General features: G+C 40.3%; 1 protein-coding gene across 2 annotated transcripts in view; it reads left to right on the top strand.

Moving 5' to 3' along the window:
* Nucleotides 1-10,951, top strand: part of LOC147677779 (fatty acyl-CoA hydrolase precursor, medium chain-like) — a 239,564-nt gene extending 228,613 nt beyond the window's left edge. For both annotated transcript variants that reach the window (XM_086945440.1, XM_086945441.1), the window contains exon 14: nt 10,351-10,951. In XM_086945440.1, the coding sequence (XP_086801566.1) occupies nt 10,351-10,537 (187 nt within the window). In that variant the 3' untranslated portion in view covers nt 10,538-10,951. The remainder of the gene's footprint in view (nt 1-10,350) is intronic.
* Nucleotides 10,952-19,269: the final 8,318 nt, after the last annotated feature.

Raw genomic sequence — 19,269 nt, 5'->3', positions numbered from 1 at the left:
CCACTCATTGCTGACCCATATCAGCTTATACACTCTCCTAGCATCTTAACAGGGCCTTGTACATAAAGTACATATAGCATTTAAAACTAATTACTTTATGATAAGCTATTATGAAAAACTAAAAAAAAAATGTACATATAGGTAGAAACGTTTCTAGCTGGTTTTTACCCACCAACCCCCTCGCACGAAAAAAAGTCTGCGATTCATCCTCTGTGTCAAGTTTATTTTATACCGAAGAAGATTAGAAGAAGGAAAAAGTAAGAGTCAAACAGAGAGAGAGGAAAGAGAAATAGGGGAGAGAAAGGAGGAGGTCTTTGCAGGCATCAGACAGCGAGGCCAGTGGGATGCTCTAGGCTCCCCTCCAACCAGAATGTAAAAATAATATTTATCATACCATGCACAGATTTCAATTGGGAAAGTAATTTCAATGAGCAAATACCTTCAATCTATGTTTTATAGTATGGCAAATTGTAATAACAATCAGTGTACAATTATTACACAATCAATTTTCTTTTTATCACCTGATAGAGTGCAGGTTCACCTGCCCTTCTTACGGTACTCACCTGGGCCCATAAAAACTATATACACAAATGAACAGGTAAACCTACACTCATATCAAATGTTTGTTTAACCATTCAGGACCTATACCATTTGACTTACCAATCCTAGTCTCCTGGTACCAGAAATCCTAAAGGATCAAGGAGTTAGAATAATAGGTAGAAATATATCATTTGCACTCATATAATAACCACAGACTCAGTAAAAGTTTAAACTCTTTATCTATGTAAATTATTAAATGTCAATGTCCATACTACATTAACTGAAACTTGATCACTCAACAAGAAATTTTCATTAGGCATTTAAACATAGGGAGGGTAGAAAAGGAGAAACAGTACAATGAGGAGCCCATATTAATTATATTTACCTGGAATGGTGTGAAGACCAACACTGGCCATGGGCTGGGTCAAAGGACAAAACCCCAAAGTGAAGGTGCCAGCAGGAAAGAATAGGTGCAAACCAGAATCAGGACAGGTACGGACCAAATTGGATCAGGACAGGACCACCTCAGGCTAAGACCAGCACCCACAGCTAACGTGCTACGCCTGCTTTGCACCTTCTCTGCAGCCAACAGCCAAACCCTGATTGGGTCTTCGAATCTCACTTCCCATGTAACCCCGATTGGGTTATCGATTCTTCTGACCGATTATTCTGACAGAGCGCTACGCCTGCACCTCTGCTCTCGATCGCCTATTGAGTGAGTTGGATCAGTGACAGGTTAGCTATTCGGACAAGTCGTACAAATTAACTAGCTAAGCCTACTCTAGTTATACTATTTTCCATGGGAGTGTACCACCCCTCAATGTTGCAAGTGTAAGGATCCCCAATTTGATTGGACAAAAGGATGAGGAGAGGCCATCACACCATACCAAAATGAAACTTTTCTTCTGAATATTGAAATTAAGCATTCCCGCCCATCAATTTATTTTTCCCATGCGTTTTTATTCCACCCAACAATTGAATGTTCTTATAGAAATACAATGTTAACAGTTTGTCTTCCGCTTGGGGTCATCTGGTTAGGTTCCCAGGCGCATCTTCTAGTGTGATGAAAGTTTGGCTTCAGTTCAATGACAAATTATTTAAGTTCTTTCTTGGAGTTTGACATGCGCAGTGTGTGTTTCAAGATGGAGTAACAACACCTCACAAGCCCGAAATGTAATACATAAAAAAAATAGAAAAGAAACAGTTTTAGAACACAGAATAAATGGATGCACTGTATACCACTTAGCTCTACTCTATTCCCATTGATTTATTTTAACTATTGCGTTTAGTGTTTAGGCATAACAAACAGCTTAGCAAAAGCAGCAGTGCAAGCTTCATGTATGCTGTAACACAAAGCAGCCATCTTAATTCTCGTGCGCAGAAGCAAAAGTTTCCCTCCAAGCAAGATAGTACGTCATGTCACGTGAGTATGACAGACGCATGCGCAGCAGAAAATCCCGCGTAGCAGCAGCCATTTTAATGCAAGCGAATTATAGTTAGTAAAAACACGTTGGAAAGCGTCCCATAGATGCTAGATATGTCATGTAATGCAATATTAATTAGACAAAACATGTTAACTAGTACGTTATGAGTTATTTGACAGGGTTGAGTACAAGCAAGTCACTCTACTTGCGAATCCTTGCTCCATCACACCCAAGACCTTTCTGGTGCTTTACCCTAATATACTAGGTGGCATTGACATCTTGCAACTGTGTGTATTGTATATCAACACAAAATCTGGCTGATGTACTCCATGGAATTCTGGAAACAAAGAGACAGTTTGACTCTTAAATCCCACTGTTGTTGTTAATAAATGTAGGGATAGAAAATCCCTCATAACAAAATTCACAAATCGTTCACAAACAAATCACAATCTGGAACTACACCTGGCTCTCTATCCATTGTAGTGAAACTGCATTTCATGCTTAACAATGCAATAAATTTACATGAATTAAAAAATCAGTTTTTGCCATCCTGAGCAACCCTTTACCTCGCAGCCACATAAATATTTGAACCACAACAAACACCGTTTGTACATACAGGCTAAATGAATGAATATTTTTCTGTATATCATTGTATTCTATTTGGTTTTTTTCATCCTAAGTTTCCCTCGCGTTCCTTTATGTTCTCCCATGTTATGCAATAATGTCACTGATCCGTATCAGGCCCAGTTAGGTTTACTCTAAATGAAATCTCAGTTCAGTCCTAGGTAGCTGTGGCACAGAGCAGTCAGGTGTAACTCAATGGAATTGTAAAGCTTTTATCTGGGACAAAATAGTCAATAAGTAAGAAACAACACACAGTAAAAACCCACTCCAATTTATTAAAGTAAAGTATATGTGTTATCTTCAAATAGATATCATTGCAACAGAAATCAGATGAAGGGAACAGGAGTTATGATTTTTTTCCATAAATTGCTGCTTTTCACTCCAAAAAGTATAGAAAAGTTTTTTAAACTACGTAAATAACTGTATTTTACTCTTTATTCTTAGCAGTAGTCTATAAACCCTGAATGTGAGAGTCCGGGGCAAAGTCAAAGTTTCAGGCCAACTGTGATTGAAATCAGGGTTCTACAGATGTTGGGTTGGTTCCGGTCAAAATTTTTCCTTCGCACTTAGAAACATTCTTTATCTTGTTAATGGCCCTCTGTGACTTGACTCCAGTCTTGGCTTCAACGTTGATGGATCAGGTAAGTTCAGGTAGTTCCGATGAAGGCCTCGGTTCTCAGCGGGATCTTAACAGTGTTCAAGGCCATCCACAAACCGGCAATTAGCGGTAGTCTAGAGGCCTTGGGATCAGAAAGAATTATCTTTGCCTTTGGCTCACACGCTGCAGTCCTGTGTCAAAAAAGAGTCCATTCTAGCACCAGCCGAGGGCCAATGACGTGAGAGGGATCTTGCAGGTTTTTAGAACTAGATCTATTGGCTACACCACTAGAATCCAGGGCAAGTCCAATGAGAACTGGTCAGCTGGCACTATGCAGGTGCAGGGCTTATTTAGCTCATCCATGAAGCATAACATAAGGCTACCCACCTAACCCTTGTAGTCCACTTACTGGTACGTGGAACAAGTGGGAGCAGGTACAGCCCTCAGTGTCTCTCTCCTTGACTTCAACAGCAGGAGCAGAACCTCTCTTTCAGAAGTCCTATCTTCACTCAGTAGGGGCATCAGGTGCTGGCCTCCATGGTGCAGCCTCTCTTTCTAACTTAGAGGTGACTTACCAATATTTAAAAGGAAGGCATGGGCATGGCAAAGGGTTATATTGTCATGTCAGGTTTGCAGTTTAAAAGCTGCCCGACCAGGCTGCAATGGCAGACCTAGAGTCATGTTTTCACTTTTTCACAGCAGTGGTGGTACAATCAGTGCTGAAGTCCACTGGTAATATTTAGCTTACCAGCCATGGGCATACTTTGTACAATATAATAGGGATTTATGTGTAAATTAAATAAGCCAATCAGGAATTAGCCAATTGCTAATATACTTTCAGGGGTCAGAGTACATGCCTGGCCAGCAGGTTCCAGTGCACTTCAGAGTCTAAAAACTGTTTGAGGAACTCTGAGAACGAAAACACTAAGACACAATTGGCAAAGTAATACAGGTTTAGTCTAATACTGTAGGGGAGATCAGTCACCTCTGTGGAGCTGAAACCTGATGTACCGATGTAGTGTAGTTCCTATATTCCCAATAGGCTCTGCACATTGGAATAATATATCCTATAGATGTGACGTAGGACTTATGTCTACTAGGTCCCTTTGGAAATAATAGACTTAATTGTGAGTGCCAGCTAGCTCAGAGGTCACAAGAAACTTTTTCGAATTCACAAGAAGGGATTAGCCTCTGACAACTGCATAAACATGACAACTTTGTTTCCCCAAGATAAAACTGAGTTTCAGAGTTGTGGAAATAATAGATAAATATTTCACTCAGTCAATCGTGCATGCTTCGTTTCACCAGAGGTGCAGAGTAAATAGAAAGACAGGCGGTTTCACTAAAAGGATTTATTAAACAGTCTTCTTTCTCAAGCATAATAAATGAACTGCTACAATCATAAAACTGGTTGCAAAAGATAATGCATACAGTAAAAAGAGCAGAAAATAATACTGTAAGAGCATTGTATGGTTCCTAGACCATAAATAAATACATACATAAATAACAGAGGCTAAAAGTACTCAACTGGTGCTTCTAAAATACGCATACCCGGTGTACCTAACCTAATCTTAGTACGAGGGATGAAGTAAGTGAGCTGTAGCATAAATAGATTATTCTTTTGCCAAGAACCTGTCCAAGAGTTCTCTTAGGGTCTAATCAGCTTCGTATCTTAATTTGGAATGAAGAAGGTCAGGAACAGGACTCGATTTCGCAACAACCTGCAAGGGTTACTTGGAAACACTGGAGCTGGATTTCTTGGCAGGAGAAAAGACAGCGTCTCTCTCAGTGCGTCTGCTGGAGGGTCGGTATCCTTCGGCACTTGCAGTAGCAGGGCGCGTCGGGCAAGTAGATAGTCAAACTGCTCCAAACCATTGTGTGTTTGCTATGGCAAGTGTGGGCATATTTATACCTTGAAATTACCGAGTTTGATGTAAAGGTGGACATAATAACGTCATTAAGACTCTCAGCTCTTTGAAAACACCATGAGTTCTTGGACAAGTCAGAATTCGAGCAAGGGAAAGTCCCTAGTCTTGAAGCTGAGTTTTCCAAGAAATCGTTGTAGATTTTCTGAACTAGTGGAAGTAGCCCTGCCGAATTTGGACTGCATGAGCTATGTCTAAAAATGGTTATGATTCTTATGCCTATATAAGGACATAGTGATTTATACCCATATAAGGGCATGAATCAGGAAATTTACAATAGTGTCCTAAAATGGTTCACAACACCGAAGTACTGCTCGCAGGCAGCAATATTTATATCGAAAAACCACAATATGTTTCTAAACCCATTAACCTTTTAGTAGTTTCCATGCATGATAGGTGGATAGCCCCACTGTGGGTTTCTGTTCTCGGAATGTAAGCAAAACAGGAATATTTTTATGTAACAGCGCAGTGAGTGGTTATATCATGCTAAGTGCTAATTGGGCCAAGCTATGTGACCTTTACAAGTGATGTGTTTTGCCAAAGCTCTCTGACCTTTACATGTGGCTTCTTCAACAGCATGCACTTGTTCATCAGCATATGTTCTAAGGCAGGGTTAGACACCAGGTGTCTCAACCTGTGTGTTTGTTCAAGCAGGGGTTTGAGGAACTGCCGTGCTTAGAGGGGAAGCGGGCCCTTATGTGATTGGTGCATCTCAGCCCATTCCCCTAACAGATGTGGATTGTGGTGATTTATTTTCTTCCAATGGCCCATCTGACCTAACCAAAAGATGTTATTTCCTTGTTATTTCCTTGTTATTCCTGATGTATACTGGAGTTCCCAATGGCATGGGCGTCTGTTAGTCACCCGCTGGAGGTGCAGTGGCGGTTTGTCAGATTTATGGGTATCCTGTTTAGAAAAGAACTTTGTTGATTTTATTAGCTCAAACATGTAGACAATCATTTCAGTTTGTAAACTTCAGGTGCACTGTCAGCCTGCAACTTATGTCTAGTTAGTGGCACAGATGTGTTTGTTACTCTTCCTATCTTCTTGCATGGGTTAAAATGGTGATCTGATCCTTGGGTGTTTCTCTCGGCAAATAGTGTCAATAGGAGATAGCACAACCAATTCTTAGTGACCAAGATGGCCACTGTTCCAGGTCACGATGGCACAGACGGCGGTAGATCAATGAACACATATTTTACCTTTGCTCACCATTACTAATCCATGGTTCCTCTAGAGGGTACCTCACCATTGGTCGGACAACTGCAACAGGCTTTGTACAATTGTCAACAAACGCGTCTATTCTAGTTTTGTCAAAGTTCCTCTCAAAGTCACCCTCAAGATAGCGATCTATAAGCTGCAGTGCCTTGTCTATGTTTTCCAATAACTCTTCATCTGTCTGTGTGTCTTGGGGTGTTAATTCTCCTAGCCCTCAATCCTGAGGCTGTGCAGTTATAGTTCTATCATGGGGATACTAGTTGGTATTGTCACTTTTTGTTATGGTGTTCATGAGGCCACTGCACTACTACAATGCTTTGATATTGATGAAAATGTTCTTGCTGGATGCTGCAGTGACACACATATTTAATTTTAGAAATGCTTCCAATTTAAGTCATATGATGGTCACTGCTTAAGTTTTCTCAGTAACCCTTAAATTTGAACAGGAAGGTCACTCTGGCTAATGGATCAATATTTATTCTATTAATGGATCTTTCGGCTCCTAGAGCCGAATATTGAGGTCCTTCAGTGAAATGTTTCTATTTCTTTATGACCCTTCTGGCGCATTTTGTACTGTGGTATTCTTGGCAGAGCAGAATTTTACTTGACAATAATTCTTTTTGGGTAGATACGCATTTTGCCTATGTTGTTTTTGTGTTTGACCCATATTCTATCATCTGTCATAGATAGTATATGTGGTGGTATAAATAGTCTGTAATACTGATCTGACAATATCCATATAATCAAAAAATGCAAACCCACCACTCCATCCAGCTAATCCAAACAAATGATGTGAGCACGTCTGTCATTAGAAATAAGTGTTTATTTGTTATAGAGCTTATAGTATTATTAAATGGAGAGAACATAGGGCTGGGCACCAAAACGCTAGTGAACCCCACACATTGTTTCTAAACACTTAGGCCTAGATGTATCAAGCCTTTTGCGATTCATTAAGGCCGAAATTCGCAGAATTTCGGCCTTACGAATCGCAAACGGACATTTTGCATCTTTTGCGATGTATAAGAAATTAGCAAAATAAGGAATCGCAAAAAATTGCGATTCCTTATTTTGCTTAAGCATTTAAGGAATCGCAATATTGCGATTCCTTAAATGCCATGTATGAAGCAATTTCAATTTGCGAATTCAGGCTAAGAAATCTCAAATTAACACCAATTTGAGGTTGGTGTTAATTTGCGAATTCCTTTCAAAATTCACAACTAAGCAATTTTGAAGGTGGCATGTGACACACATACATGCCCATAGGGCATGTATGTGCGCCATATGCACACACATGTAAGTTTCAGGGGTGCAGCAGGGTGTCCATGAGACACTCCTGCACCCTTGCAATAATTCTCAAATTGCGATTAGCAAATTGCGAATTCGCAATTTGAGAATTATTTCGCAATCATTCCTATGGGCCTCCTGCCCCATAGGAATGAATGGGAAATTATTCCTTATTTGCGAATTCGCAACTTGCGAATTCGCAAATTAGGAATAATAAGGAATCGCAATAAAATAGCGATTTTAAACATATATCCCATTTTGCGATTTCTTAATAGCGATTCAGTAAAAATCGCAAATAGGAACGATGATACATCTAGGCCTAAAACATTAGTGAACTCCACACATTGTTTGCCATTTCCAGAGAATGGAACTTGTGCAATAGGTTCTTACAAAGAGAAGAATTTGCAATTCCTTAGAGGGTCATTGCGGTCGAGGGATGGTGGATGATATTACTTTCAAGGTAGGGCTTAGTGAATACTGTTGGCACCTGGTGCAAGTGTGTATGTACATTGTGATCCTCTCTTGTAAATTGGGAACAAACTAATCTTAGAGTACTTGCAGGGATGTGTTGAGGTGTGTGAAAGGAGATGCAACTGGTTTTGTCCTAAACGTAGCAATGTTTGGAGCATGACAGGTTTTGCTCTGGATATGTCTGTATGGTAGGTCTGTACCCATCTGTGGGCACTCTCTGGACTCCCACAAATGATTATCATGTTCATGGGTGCTTTCTTGTTGCACCCATAGGTATAGGTGAACTGTCTCTGTGTAATGTCTGAAGACGTCAAAAGAGGTCCGAAGGTGCCGATATTTCACTGACTAACAAAATTCTGGTTTATGTGTTGTCAAGGGGGTGTTTTCTGTATCAATGATGGTGTGTGCAAAGAAGGTGGTTGCGTTGACTATATGTCACTTCACTACCTTGATGATGTGAGTCAACTGAGGAGGACATAACGGGGCGTCTCTAGTTTTCTCTTGAGGTCCCCTCTTCTGCTTTGTTATCACTAGGACCCTCTTGTTTTTGTCGATTTTCAGGAGCTTCCTCTTGGCCTTTTCTGGGGGGAACAGCGTTTACAACGCAACTTTTACCATGCAGTACCTTTACCACGCAACTTTTACAACACAAGTCGTTACAACGACTTGCACTGGGGGGCGCTGTAGGATAGGGAATAGTTTAATTTACTATCCAAAACCTTCCCTACTATCCACGGGGACTGGAGTTGGAATAGTAAATTAAACTATTCACTATCCAGCGCCCCCAAGGCAAGTCGTTGTAAAACCTGCGTGGTAAAGGCATGCGTTGTAAAAGCATGCGTAGTAACGACATATATCCATTTTCTGGGCTGGTGAACCTACCACTGGTTTCTGTGAGTGGCTTTTCTTTGCACTGCCTTTGGGTCTGCCTGTGGGTCTCTTCTGAGTGGGAGGGCCGGCAGGCTCCTGGGGCCACGGGTGTGTGTGTGGTGTTGAGTGGTTTTGTGCCATTTCTCACTATGTTTCACTATCTGGTCTTTGTCTCCAGGGAAGACTTCGACTAGGTGTTCTACAGGGGATCCCATGTCTATTTGGTGAACCTTTTAAGCCATTGTGTGTAATTATTCTCTTGTCTCAACGGGTCGGTTCTAATGTGAACAATCCTATATTTAGTCCCGACGTTGTTTCTGCTGTCTATATTCAGAGTCCCAAGTTTTATTATTTATGTGGCATTTTGTTTAGTTTCTCATGTACTAAATCCCTACATTTTGAAAGTCCATGAGGAACACGTAAATTAGGACTTTTAATATTAGGGAGGAATTTATAACTATGTTGGGACCTGTGCACCACTGTGATTATCTGTGGGCCCACTGAAATATCAATGTGACTACAATATCATCTGTCACTCTACACAAAGTGGCATCTGTGTTACACTAAAGGAAGGTTCACTTTTGTATTCTTCCTGTCGTTAACTTTATCACTTCCCTCAACATCCAGATATGGGATAAACTTCTTAACTTAAGGCCTGGATAATATAATTACTCAAGTATTCTATATTAGTCACCTGATCTACTTCTTTCACGTATATGTATGTTGTCAGGAGACCTAAAGATGATGTATCATCAATACCTAGCCGTTCATAAATTTCTCGCGAACTGTTGAGATATTTGCCTAACTCGGTCAATTATTTAAAACTTGCTTCCCTGAAATTATACACTATCCATCATAAGATAGAAATTCTGTCAATTTGTTCCTAAGTTATACGTTATGTGACATACATTTATATAACAACATTACTCTGGATCCATATTTTTATTTACATGTATGAACACATATTCATCTGCAACATATTTCTTTTCGTAGACATAAATATTTTTCTTTTAATTACCTCTAAAATCAATTAGAATTCTTTAATCTAAACTACATAATAGGTCTATAATCATTGGTCTCTTCCCTCCACATTCTTAGAGGGGATGAAATCACTATTTGGGAGTTGTCTTATTCCCAACTTTAGAATGAGTTTTAGATCCCAAGAGTACATAGGCATGTTGCTGCATTCAACATATTATCAACTATTAGCAAATGTAATGATTTTCATATATTACCTATTTACTGTTCTTTATTGAAACCCCATTGGTGTTGGATTAGCTCAATCCCCCATCTATGAAACTGACTAACAATATCTTAAGATAAAACATAATTATCAGTTCTGTTAACAACTGCAGTTATTTTTAAATATGTCACTTTTTCCCTGTTCTATTTACAGAAACCCCAATGGTGATGGTTTACCTGAGTGGCCAGTGTATGCTGCTGATGAGCAATATCTTCAGATAAGCCTACATCCGAAAGCAGGAAAACAACTTAAGCAACATAGAATGACTTTCTGGAGCGAGACACTGCCTGAAAAAATTAATGCTATTAATGCACAAAGGAAAATGCATGAAGAGTTGTGATAAACTACATAGGAATGGGTCAAAATTAAATTAGCAGGTTAGAGCTTGAGTTCCCATCACCAGGAAATACTCGTGTAAACTCAGTACATTCTGAGTTTATATATAGTCCTTCTATAGTTGCAAAAATATAATGTATTTAAAACAGCAGTTAAAGAGTTCCCATGACAACTTAGAAACAATTATTTGCCAATTAAACTAAAAAGTTATGTAAATTGTGTTTATATTCAAGGCATGCTTTTATATAGTTAATAGATGTTGTGTCACCAGTGAACCCTGTCCATGGTCTTTATATTTAATCTATTGGTCTTTAACACTGGATTTTGCAGTTGAGGCATCAATAATGGCTTTTCTATTCACTGATGTTGGGATAAGCTAAACCACATGCACATTAAAACAAAAACAAAGATTGACAAACAATGGTTTTTTTTTTATTCAATTGGCCAAGTGTGATGATGATTTCTGGTTTTTGTACATATTTAATATTATGAGTTAATTAACCTATATGAGTTATGCTGAAAAGGTTCATTATCAGAAGTTATATATGGAAACTCTGTTGGCTTTAATGGGAGTATGCAAAAAGTAGACTGTGCAAATTCAAGGCCGCCAAGGAAATTACCCCAAGATTTATGAGAATGTCTTGTTTTTAGAGTTTAGTGGAAGGTAATGACTACTAACACCGCAAAACTGTCTTGTGCACCTTTTCAAATGCCCCCTGCAGAAAGAATCATGTTTGTGCCATTGATGCCAATGAGGAAGAAGCCAAGAGCAATGAGGAAGAAGCCAAGAGCAAACTGAGCAAGTTACTGATTTTTCTTTAGGTTGGGAGAAGTGCTTTTTTTCCACAGTGGCTGGCGTATGGATTCCAGTGGCTGCACCCTCCTTGCGAGGGTCCTCACATTTTGCATGCTAAGAATGACCTTGAGATGTAAAATATAAAATGGGTGTATTGCTTTCCGCAGAACACTGAATCACCTTGTCAGTCATTCTGTTATTCTATTATTTTATCTTTCGTAATATTGCACACATTCGCCAATTACTTCTTATACTACTTAAATTATTAATTGGGAGAGGAGTTGGCCTAACGGCTAGGGCGGTTGACCTCAAATCTGGGGAACTGGGTTTGAGTCTCGGCAATGACGCTGAACATCCTGTGATTCTGGGCAAATCATGTAATATCTCTGTGACTAACAAAAATGAATGTGCCTCATGTAATGCAACTGTTGCTATGTAAAGCACTCTGATACCCGATTTGTGTCAAGTTCGTGCTGTATAATTTCTGTAGAAAAATAAATAATTAATAGTACTCTGGTGCAGACTTGTCTAGGATTTGTAGGTTTTGCTGTATAGGCTCTGGATGAGGTTGAGTGTGCCACTGGACAGACGTTCACCCAATCTGTAAGAATTGTGTGGAATAGGAGCACCCAGCGATTGTGTTCTTTTAGTATACTGCCCAGTCAACGAAGAGTTGTTCTATGTTTGGGTAGCACATTTCAGGAGGGTGTGGGCTTTTGTACCCTCTCTATTAGCACAAGTCACTTCTGAAGGTTTAGTAAGCCACTTGTGATCATAGACCAATTACAGCACAGACTTGATAATCTCTTTCTACTGTGTTAGTCAGTGATTGTGCTAGTGATATCAGTGTACGTTACTAGTACCACTTATGTTGTTGTTTTTAAGCTGAGCCTGCATTTGATAAAATAATTGCTAGATGTTTCTTTCACTATCTAGTTTGGTTAGGGTACTCAACCACTTTTTGCAGCTATGGGCTGTATTCTCTCTGGTCCAGGTTCACCCAATGGTCCGATGTTAACTTCCCAATCCTTGATGAGGGTGCTGGAGCTGATCCGGTTTAAATATTTGAGGATTTCCCACTCTTGCATATTCTGATACCCTTCCTCCGATTTGTCAGGTGTCTCAATTAGGCCTCAAAGGACCATTACTATTTTACATGAACACAGGCCTTTCCTAATATTGCCTTCACTTGTCAGCTCGACTTTGACATGCATTTGCATTTGTGACACTTTGGGTCAATTCCCTAGAAACACCAACCTTGCTTACATGAGTCACCTTCAAAAGAATACTATTGTATTGCCTTGGCACTACGTACAAGGCCTACATGTACTTTGTGCAAATATGTTTGTTATTTTCATCCAAATGGCAACACAGCTATCTGTAGCACAAAAACAATGGCAGCCTGATCTCAAACTCAGTCCAAGGCAAGTATGCCTTTTTCTATAAATAAACATCTGTTTCAAGGACTAGGCAGAGGAGGCCCTTCTGTTGACTTCAAGAGGTCTCTACCTGTTGACGCTTTCACGCAGCAGCTGACTGACATGTCACATGAGGGGTTTCCTGCTTATGACCAAGATGGGGTCCTACATTCTTACCCACCAGGTAATGGGATTGGATCATCAAGTAAGGGGATTCTTGGCAGAACATACACATTAACCTATATGACATGCAGGTTATGGTCCACATAGTAGGAGTACCCCAGATTGTTATATTATTTCATATGCTTGCATATATACGTATATACGTTGTTTCAGCACAATGGTGACATTTTTTGTTTTATTTTCTGTACTGACACTCATAACTTGCATCTGCTTCTGTATATTGATCATTGCAGCGCATATATTTTACATAGGAAACAAGTTGGTTCAGTAGACATTGAAAATGTCCCTCTGTGTATTTTTTGTATATTTCTCTGAGCAAAAGAGAGCCCAAGTGTATGTGTGAAAGGTTTTTTGTCTGTCACTACAGGTCCTGAGGGAACAGGGTTGCATGTTCGGTGGTTTCCAGAACTGTTCTCTCCCTGTCTTGGTTTAAGGGGCATATAGTGGCACTGTGAGCTAGCTGGTCTAAGGGACAACATCTCCTGCAAGGTTCTACAGAACCGATCTAGCACTATCCCAAAGTTTATGTTGTTCGCAAGCATGCAGTTCCTCCTGACTAGTGGAACCTACATGGCAACTCGACCACTCTAACTTCATTCTCATTTCTCTTTAACATGCTAGGCACTGAGGACTCTATCAGGTCATATTATGTGCTGTGTGTGGTTGGTGTCTCTTTAGTGATATGATGGATTATTTAATGATTTGTGAGATGGTGAAAGAACTACATAACAATTTAGAGCAATCCTTGTGAGTTGCTGTGAGCTGAGAGTCAACATTGTTTGACTGCTAGGTCTCAAATTATATTATGTGTATTTCTATCATGTAGGCTGTTGTAGTAAGAAAGGTCCGTTTGTCTCACAGGTGTCAGGTGTTGCCACTAAGGTCTATTATCTTTCACTACTAGATTTCATCCCAAGGGCCTTTGGATCAAGTTCTGCAATGTAGCATCATGTTCCCAATGTTATGTTATTTATTTTGTTAACATTTACATATTTATTTATATTACATTTATCAGCATTTATTCACATTTATTTTTTCACGTCGGGAAAAGAAGAAGCTGCAATTAGTACTTTTCCATATTTTTTATAGCAAAAATGTACATTTACTCGGTTGTATTAGGATGCACTGAGGCTTATGGGCTTTCCTGCAAATATTCTTTCATATTCTAACAATATGTGTCTCAACTTTATAGCGACCATATATGACCACCTCCAAATAACAATACAAAAGGGGGTGGTGATGGATGGAGCATCAGACGTGAGTCCCTTGCTCACTTTGCCACTGGATTCAAGCAAGCCGGGCTGAAGACGGCTGGAATGCCAGAAACCGGTCCTCGGAAGCTTGTTTCCGGTCCAGGGAAGACATGGCTTGGCAGTTCGGGATGGACTGTTCCCATGAGGCACAGGGTCAGACTGATTTGCATATAGCCATGTCTGAACTGGGGTGGCAGAGTGGGCTAAAGAACGGTGATGGATTAAACCCAGATCTTTTGACTGGGTGTGAGTGTTTGATTGATTCAGATGCTCCGTCCATCACCACACCCTTTTGTACCGCTTTTGGCCACCATAAGTGTGGCAGGATATGCTCAGACGTGAGTCCCTTGCTCACTTTGCCACTGGATTCAAGCAAGCCGGGCTGAAGACGGCTGGAATGCCAGAAACCGGTCCTCGGAAGCTTGTTTCCGGTCCAGGGAAGACATAGCTTGGCAGTTCGGGTTGGACTGTTCCCATGAGGCACAGGGTCAGACTGATTTGCATGTAGCCATGTCTGAACTGGGGTGGCAGAGTGGGCTAAAGAACGGTGATGGATTAAACCCAGATCTTTTGACTGGGTGTGAGTGTTTGATTGATTCAGATGCTCCGTCCATCACGACCCCATTTTGTACCACCTCCAAATAACAGCATATCTATTGTGACATTGTGTCTCTGTGAGTCTCCAAGTGTTCAAATAGCCATAAAAAAATAAAGAAGTAGCAGAAAAGATGTGAGATAGTTTTTAAATAAGAAATGATTCTAAGTATTGGGTCTGTTGTTCAACACCATACTCGGTGTGTCAAATACCTATCTGATATGATAAAAGATTAGAGTTTACTATAGACTCTAAAGTACGAAGGAATACAAAGAGAGTAATTAAGAATGGTGAGACCTGATAGCTCTCTAACAGAGAAGCTGCACTCCCCACATTAAATAAACTTTGCTGTCAGGTGCGCCAGTGCCCAAGTGTCAATAAACTTGATCATTTAGGGAGGAGGCGATCACTGCTCCAGGGACCCCATTCTCCAGGCACAACATATTTATGAAAGGGGACTGGGCTTGCAGCCTCCCTCCCTAGGCCGATTACCACCCCGGGGAGCCATTCCTTTGGGCCAGGCAAAATAATCAAAGGGGAGGGGGCCCTATGACCTCCCTAACTGAGCCAATCACAGCCCAATGGACCCCATCCCACAGGGCTGGCTCTACTATGGTGTCCCAGGGAGCCCACCACTGTAACACTGTTTCTCTGCAAGCAAGAGTCTTTGCAGGGAAAACTTGTCTGCTCCCACTCAGCAGGAACGTTTAAAATGTCCCCACCAGTTTGGAGAAGACATTTGTTTCCCTGTCCATGCTCCTGCAGCCAGGGAACATCAGACTTTTCCCACCCTACGGTAGCAGTAAAAATAACCAGCTCTGGCAGCTTGAGAGGAATAGTGGCACCCGCTGCACCCAGAATAAGAGCATGAGAGGAGCCAGCAAAGAAATTGGGGGCTCCACTTGTGGCCCTTAATATTGCATCTAGTGCATGCTCGGTGGGCCTGAATTATAGTTAATTTAGTGTATGAGTTATAGTTACTTGAGATAACTATAACTGCAAATTTCAGTGGCTTTTTGTCCTTGAAACGGTATGTTATCACTAAAATTTTCACCTAACTATAACATCCCTTCAACCTTTGTTTTTTTTCATTGACTTTCTATGGTTTTGTAATGTAAAGTAAGGTTGGCTACCTAACCCATGCTGTGCATACTTTTTAAAAATCCTGTAGAGACCTGAGCCTACAAACATCCACTCAATGATTATCACATACAGCTTATTAGAGCTAAGAAAAATTATTTTATTAAAAGATTAGATGAAAATAGCTGCTCCTCCAAAGAACTCTGTAAATTTGTAAAGGAACTGTCCCAGCCAGTTAGTTTATCGCAAGTTATCAGCCCCTCACTGTGCAGCAATAGTGAACTATTTTACAGATTAAATACAAAATGTATAGAACATTTTGTACCCAAACGTCCCTAGATGAGTTTCCCTGTTCTTAGACAGGTCCACACACAGAATCAAGAGCCCACCTAAGCAATCTTGCTAGTGTATTTAGGGAACAGGTCGAGAATATAATGCTAGAAGTTAAGTTTGGTTCTCCACTGGACCCCTGTCCTCTTTTAACTTTTTCTCGTCAAACATCCATCTGACTCAAATTTCTAGCTTTTCATTGATGAATGCGGTGTAACCGGACTCCTGGAAGCAAGCATTACGTCTCCCTTTAGCCAAAATAGCTGGACTTGATTTATCTTTTTTAAATATTGTCCTTCTTCCTTGCTTGTATACATGCTGAAAGTCCTCAAAAGACTTCTCAATTACCAACTGACAGCTTTCTGGGAGGACAATAATGTATTAGATCCTTTCCAGATGGGATTCATTCCAGAGCCAAGAATAGCTTGGAATGCACTCTCCTGGCTGTTTTGAACAACATTAGATTAGAAGTAGATCAGGGCAAAGCTGTTGCCCTAATTCTGTTAGATCTATCTGCTGCATTCAACACACTTTCATACAGTAAGTTGATTAAAACACTCCACGAGATAGGGCTTCATTCTTCTGCCCTTCAGTGGTTTGGATATATTTTGTACAAAATAACTCAGTCTTTTCAGCTAAACACGGTCAGATCATTCCCCCACCACTCAAAATCTGGTGTACACCAAGGCTCTTCACTGTACCAGGCACTCTTTAATGTGTACATCACATCTCTTGCTGCGCTGATCAAAAAGTGGGGATTTGACATGTGCTCTTACGCAGATGATACCCAACTGGTCATCTTGATAGGAGAGAAGCATGTTGAAACTAAGAAAGATCTGTCTGGCTGTATCTCCGAGGTGGCCAGTTGGATAATGGCCCACTGTTTCAAACTGAATGCCGAAAAATTCGATTCTCTTAGTCGGTGGAGTCGACCAAATTTCGGATGCATCTTGGTGGCCTGCAACCCCGGGCACTGCATCAGAACCCAAAAAAGCTGCAAACAAATGCAGGGGTCAAATTGTTCAATGAATATCCAAGTAGGACCAGGTCAATGCCACTTGTGACAAATATTTTGGCCTGCGTAAACTTCTGAGGAAACGTTTCCATTGGGTTCCAATTGATTGACACAGAACTGTCATCCAGGTTTTAAGTGCCAGTAGATTAGATTATGGAAATGCTCTTTATGTGGCAATGGCTGATTTTCTGTTTACTCCTTTGCAGGTGGTTCAAAATGCACCCACAGAATGCATCTGCAACAAAAACAGATACAGCTCTGCCTCAGCCAGTCTAAAACCCCTTCATTGGTTGCTCACACAAAAAGGAGAAACATTCAAGATTCTCTGCCATGCTCACAGGTCTCTTCATAACTCCATTCCTCTGATTCTCAGATCAAAAGTGGGGGTCCACCAACCCACCAAAAATCCGAGATCTATAAATCAAGATCTTGCAAAAATAAAACGCATCAGGAAAGTTAGAGCAGGGGTCATTCCTTTACATATCTGACTGCAGACCAATGGAATTTACTTCCCTTGGATAACCGCCCTACTGAGGACTATTTTCGATTCAGGAAAAAAACCTGAAAGAATGGCTTTTCCCAGATTAATCGACCTTATGTACTAACCTGCTCTCTCCCCAGTAATCTTGCTGACTGATCGTATGGCAATATTAGCACCATGATATACCTTTGGGGATGAGACAAATAACACATAATACATAATTAAAATAAAGTAAGTACAAAATAGCTAACAATAATATGAAGCATTATTAATGCCAATACACATACAATTCACTTGAGTAAAGCAATCTACTGTTATGTGCAACATTGACATTATACAATACACTTGGGTGACCGAGCTCATGGTGACAATCAACCACACATGGCTGGGTAAACCGTACTGCAAACAGTGTTCCATCTGTACATAAGTGTTGAAAGAAAACCAATTCCTCTAGACACTCAATCTCTGTTACATAGCCAATGCTGACTATGGACAGCCTTTAGCGTGTATCAAGCCAATCACAGTCAGAGAACCTCTTGTGAGAAATAAAACAAACATGAGTAGAAAAGTGTGTACAATAAACAGTGTATACCCTATACAGAGAGTTGAACTGGTACCAAATTGTTTGCAGACAACCAAACTCTCATGAGGAATATACAACAAATTATTTAACTATCTACAGAACAGTGTTCACTCTTTGTGAATCCCTCTCCAAAGAAAGACCATTCACTATAAATACCCAATGCCTGAAGGTGCTAAAGGTCATACTACTCACACCCTTTGTACTCTGCTGAAAATGTTATAGATAGATCAGCTTCGGTGGCTTGTCAAGCACATGTACATGGGCAAGCAACTGCTGCGCACAGTCGTCTCTCATTCCTATCTAGAAATTATTGTGTTGAGGTGATCCTCTTAAAATACTTAAGGATGCTTACAATACTTAGTATTTACAACACAAACTCGTTGTGCTGTTACAAACTTTTTTCAAAAACAAAAAAAACTTGTGCATAAGTCAGCAGCTATCCCATACATACTATGTTAGTCCTGTACACAAACATTTATAACGTGCTCAATACCTTTACACACCTATGACCCATTAGGAGCATAAATATTTAGTAAAAACACCTTTCAGCAGCAAAGATGTTGTACAAAATTAGGTAGAGAACTAGGATGATACTTACCTGTCACTATGCAAAGTGTCGAACAAACTAACATACTCATTGGATGATGTCATCAGTGATGTCAGTTGAGATGTCATCAGTGATATTAAAATTGATGTCATAGAAGACACAATGACTGATGTAATTTATGAAATCATAAGCCAGGGGTCGTCAAACTGGGGGCATGCCCCCTAGGGGGGCCTCAAATTATCCTAGGGGGGTTCCAGGCTCTGGGCAAAGAAGCATTATGCTGATAGCAGTGCTTTGTTTTAAGCAGGGAGAAAGATTTGCAGCAGTAAGCTGCTCTGTATTAGGCCATCACTAACATCTTTTGTCATTAATATCCTAGCTGGGAGTATATGTTAAAAAGGAAGGGACTCTCAATAGTCTTCAACACCCCTACCTGATTTCTAATAAACACACTG

This window comes from Lissotriton vulgaris, chromosome 12 (assembly GCF_964263255.1).
Source record: "Lissotriton vulgaris chromosome 12, aLisVul1.2, whole genome shotgun sequence".
NCBI lineage: Eukaryota > Metazoa > Chordata > Amphibia > Caudata > Salamandridae > Lissotriton > Lissotriton vulgaris.
Note: the sequence above shows the minus strand (reverse complement) of the source record. Positions and strands in the feature narration are given on the sequence as shown.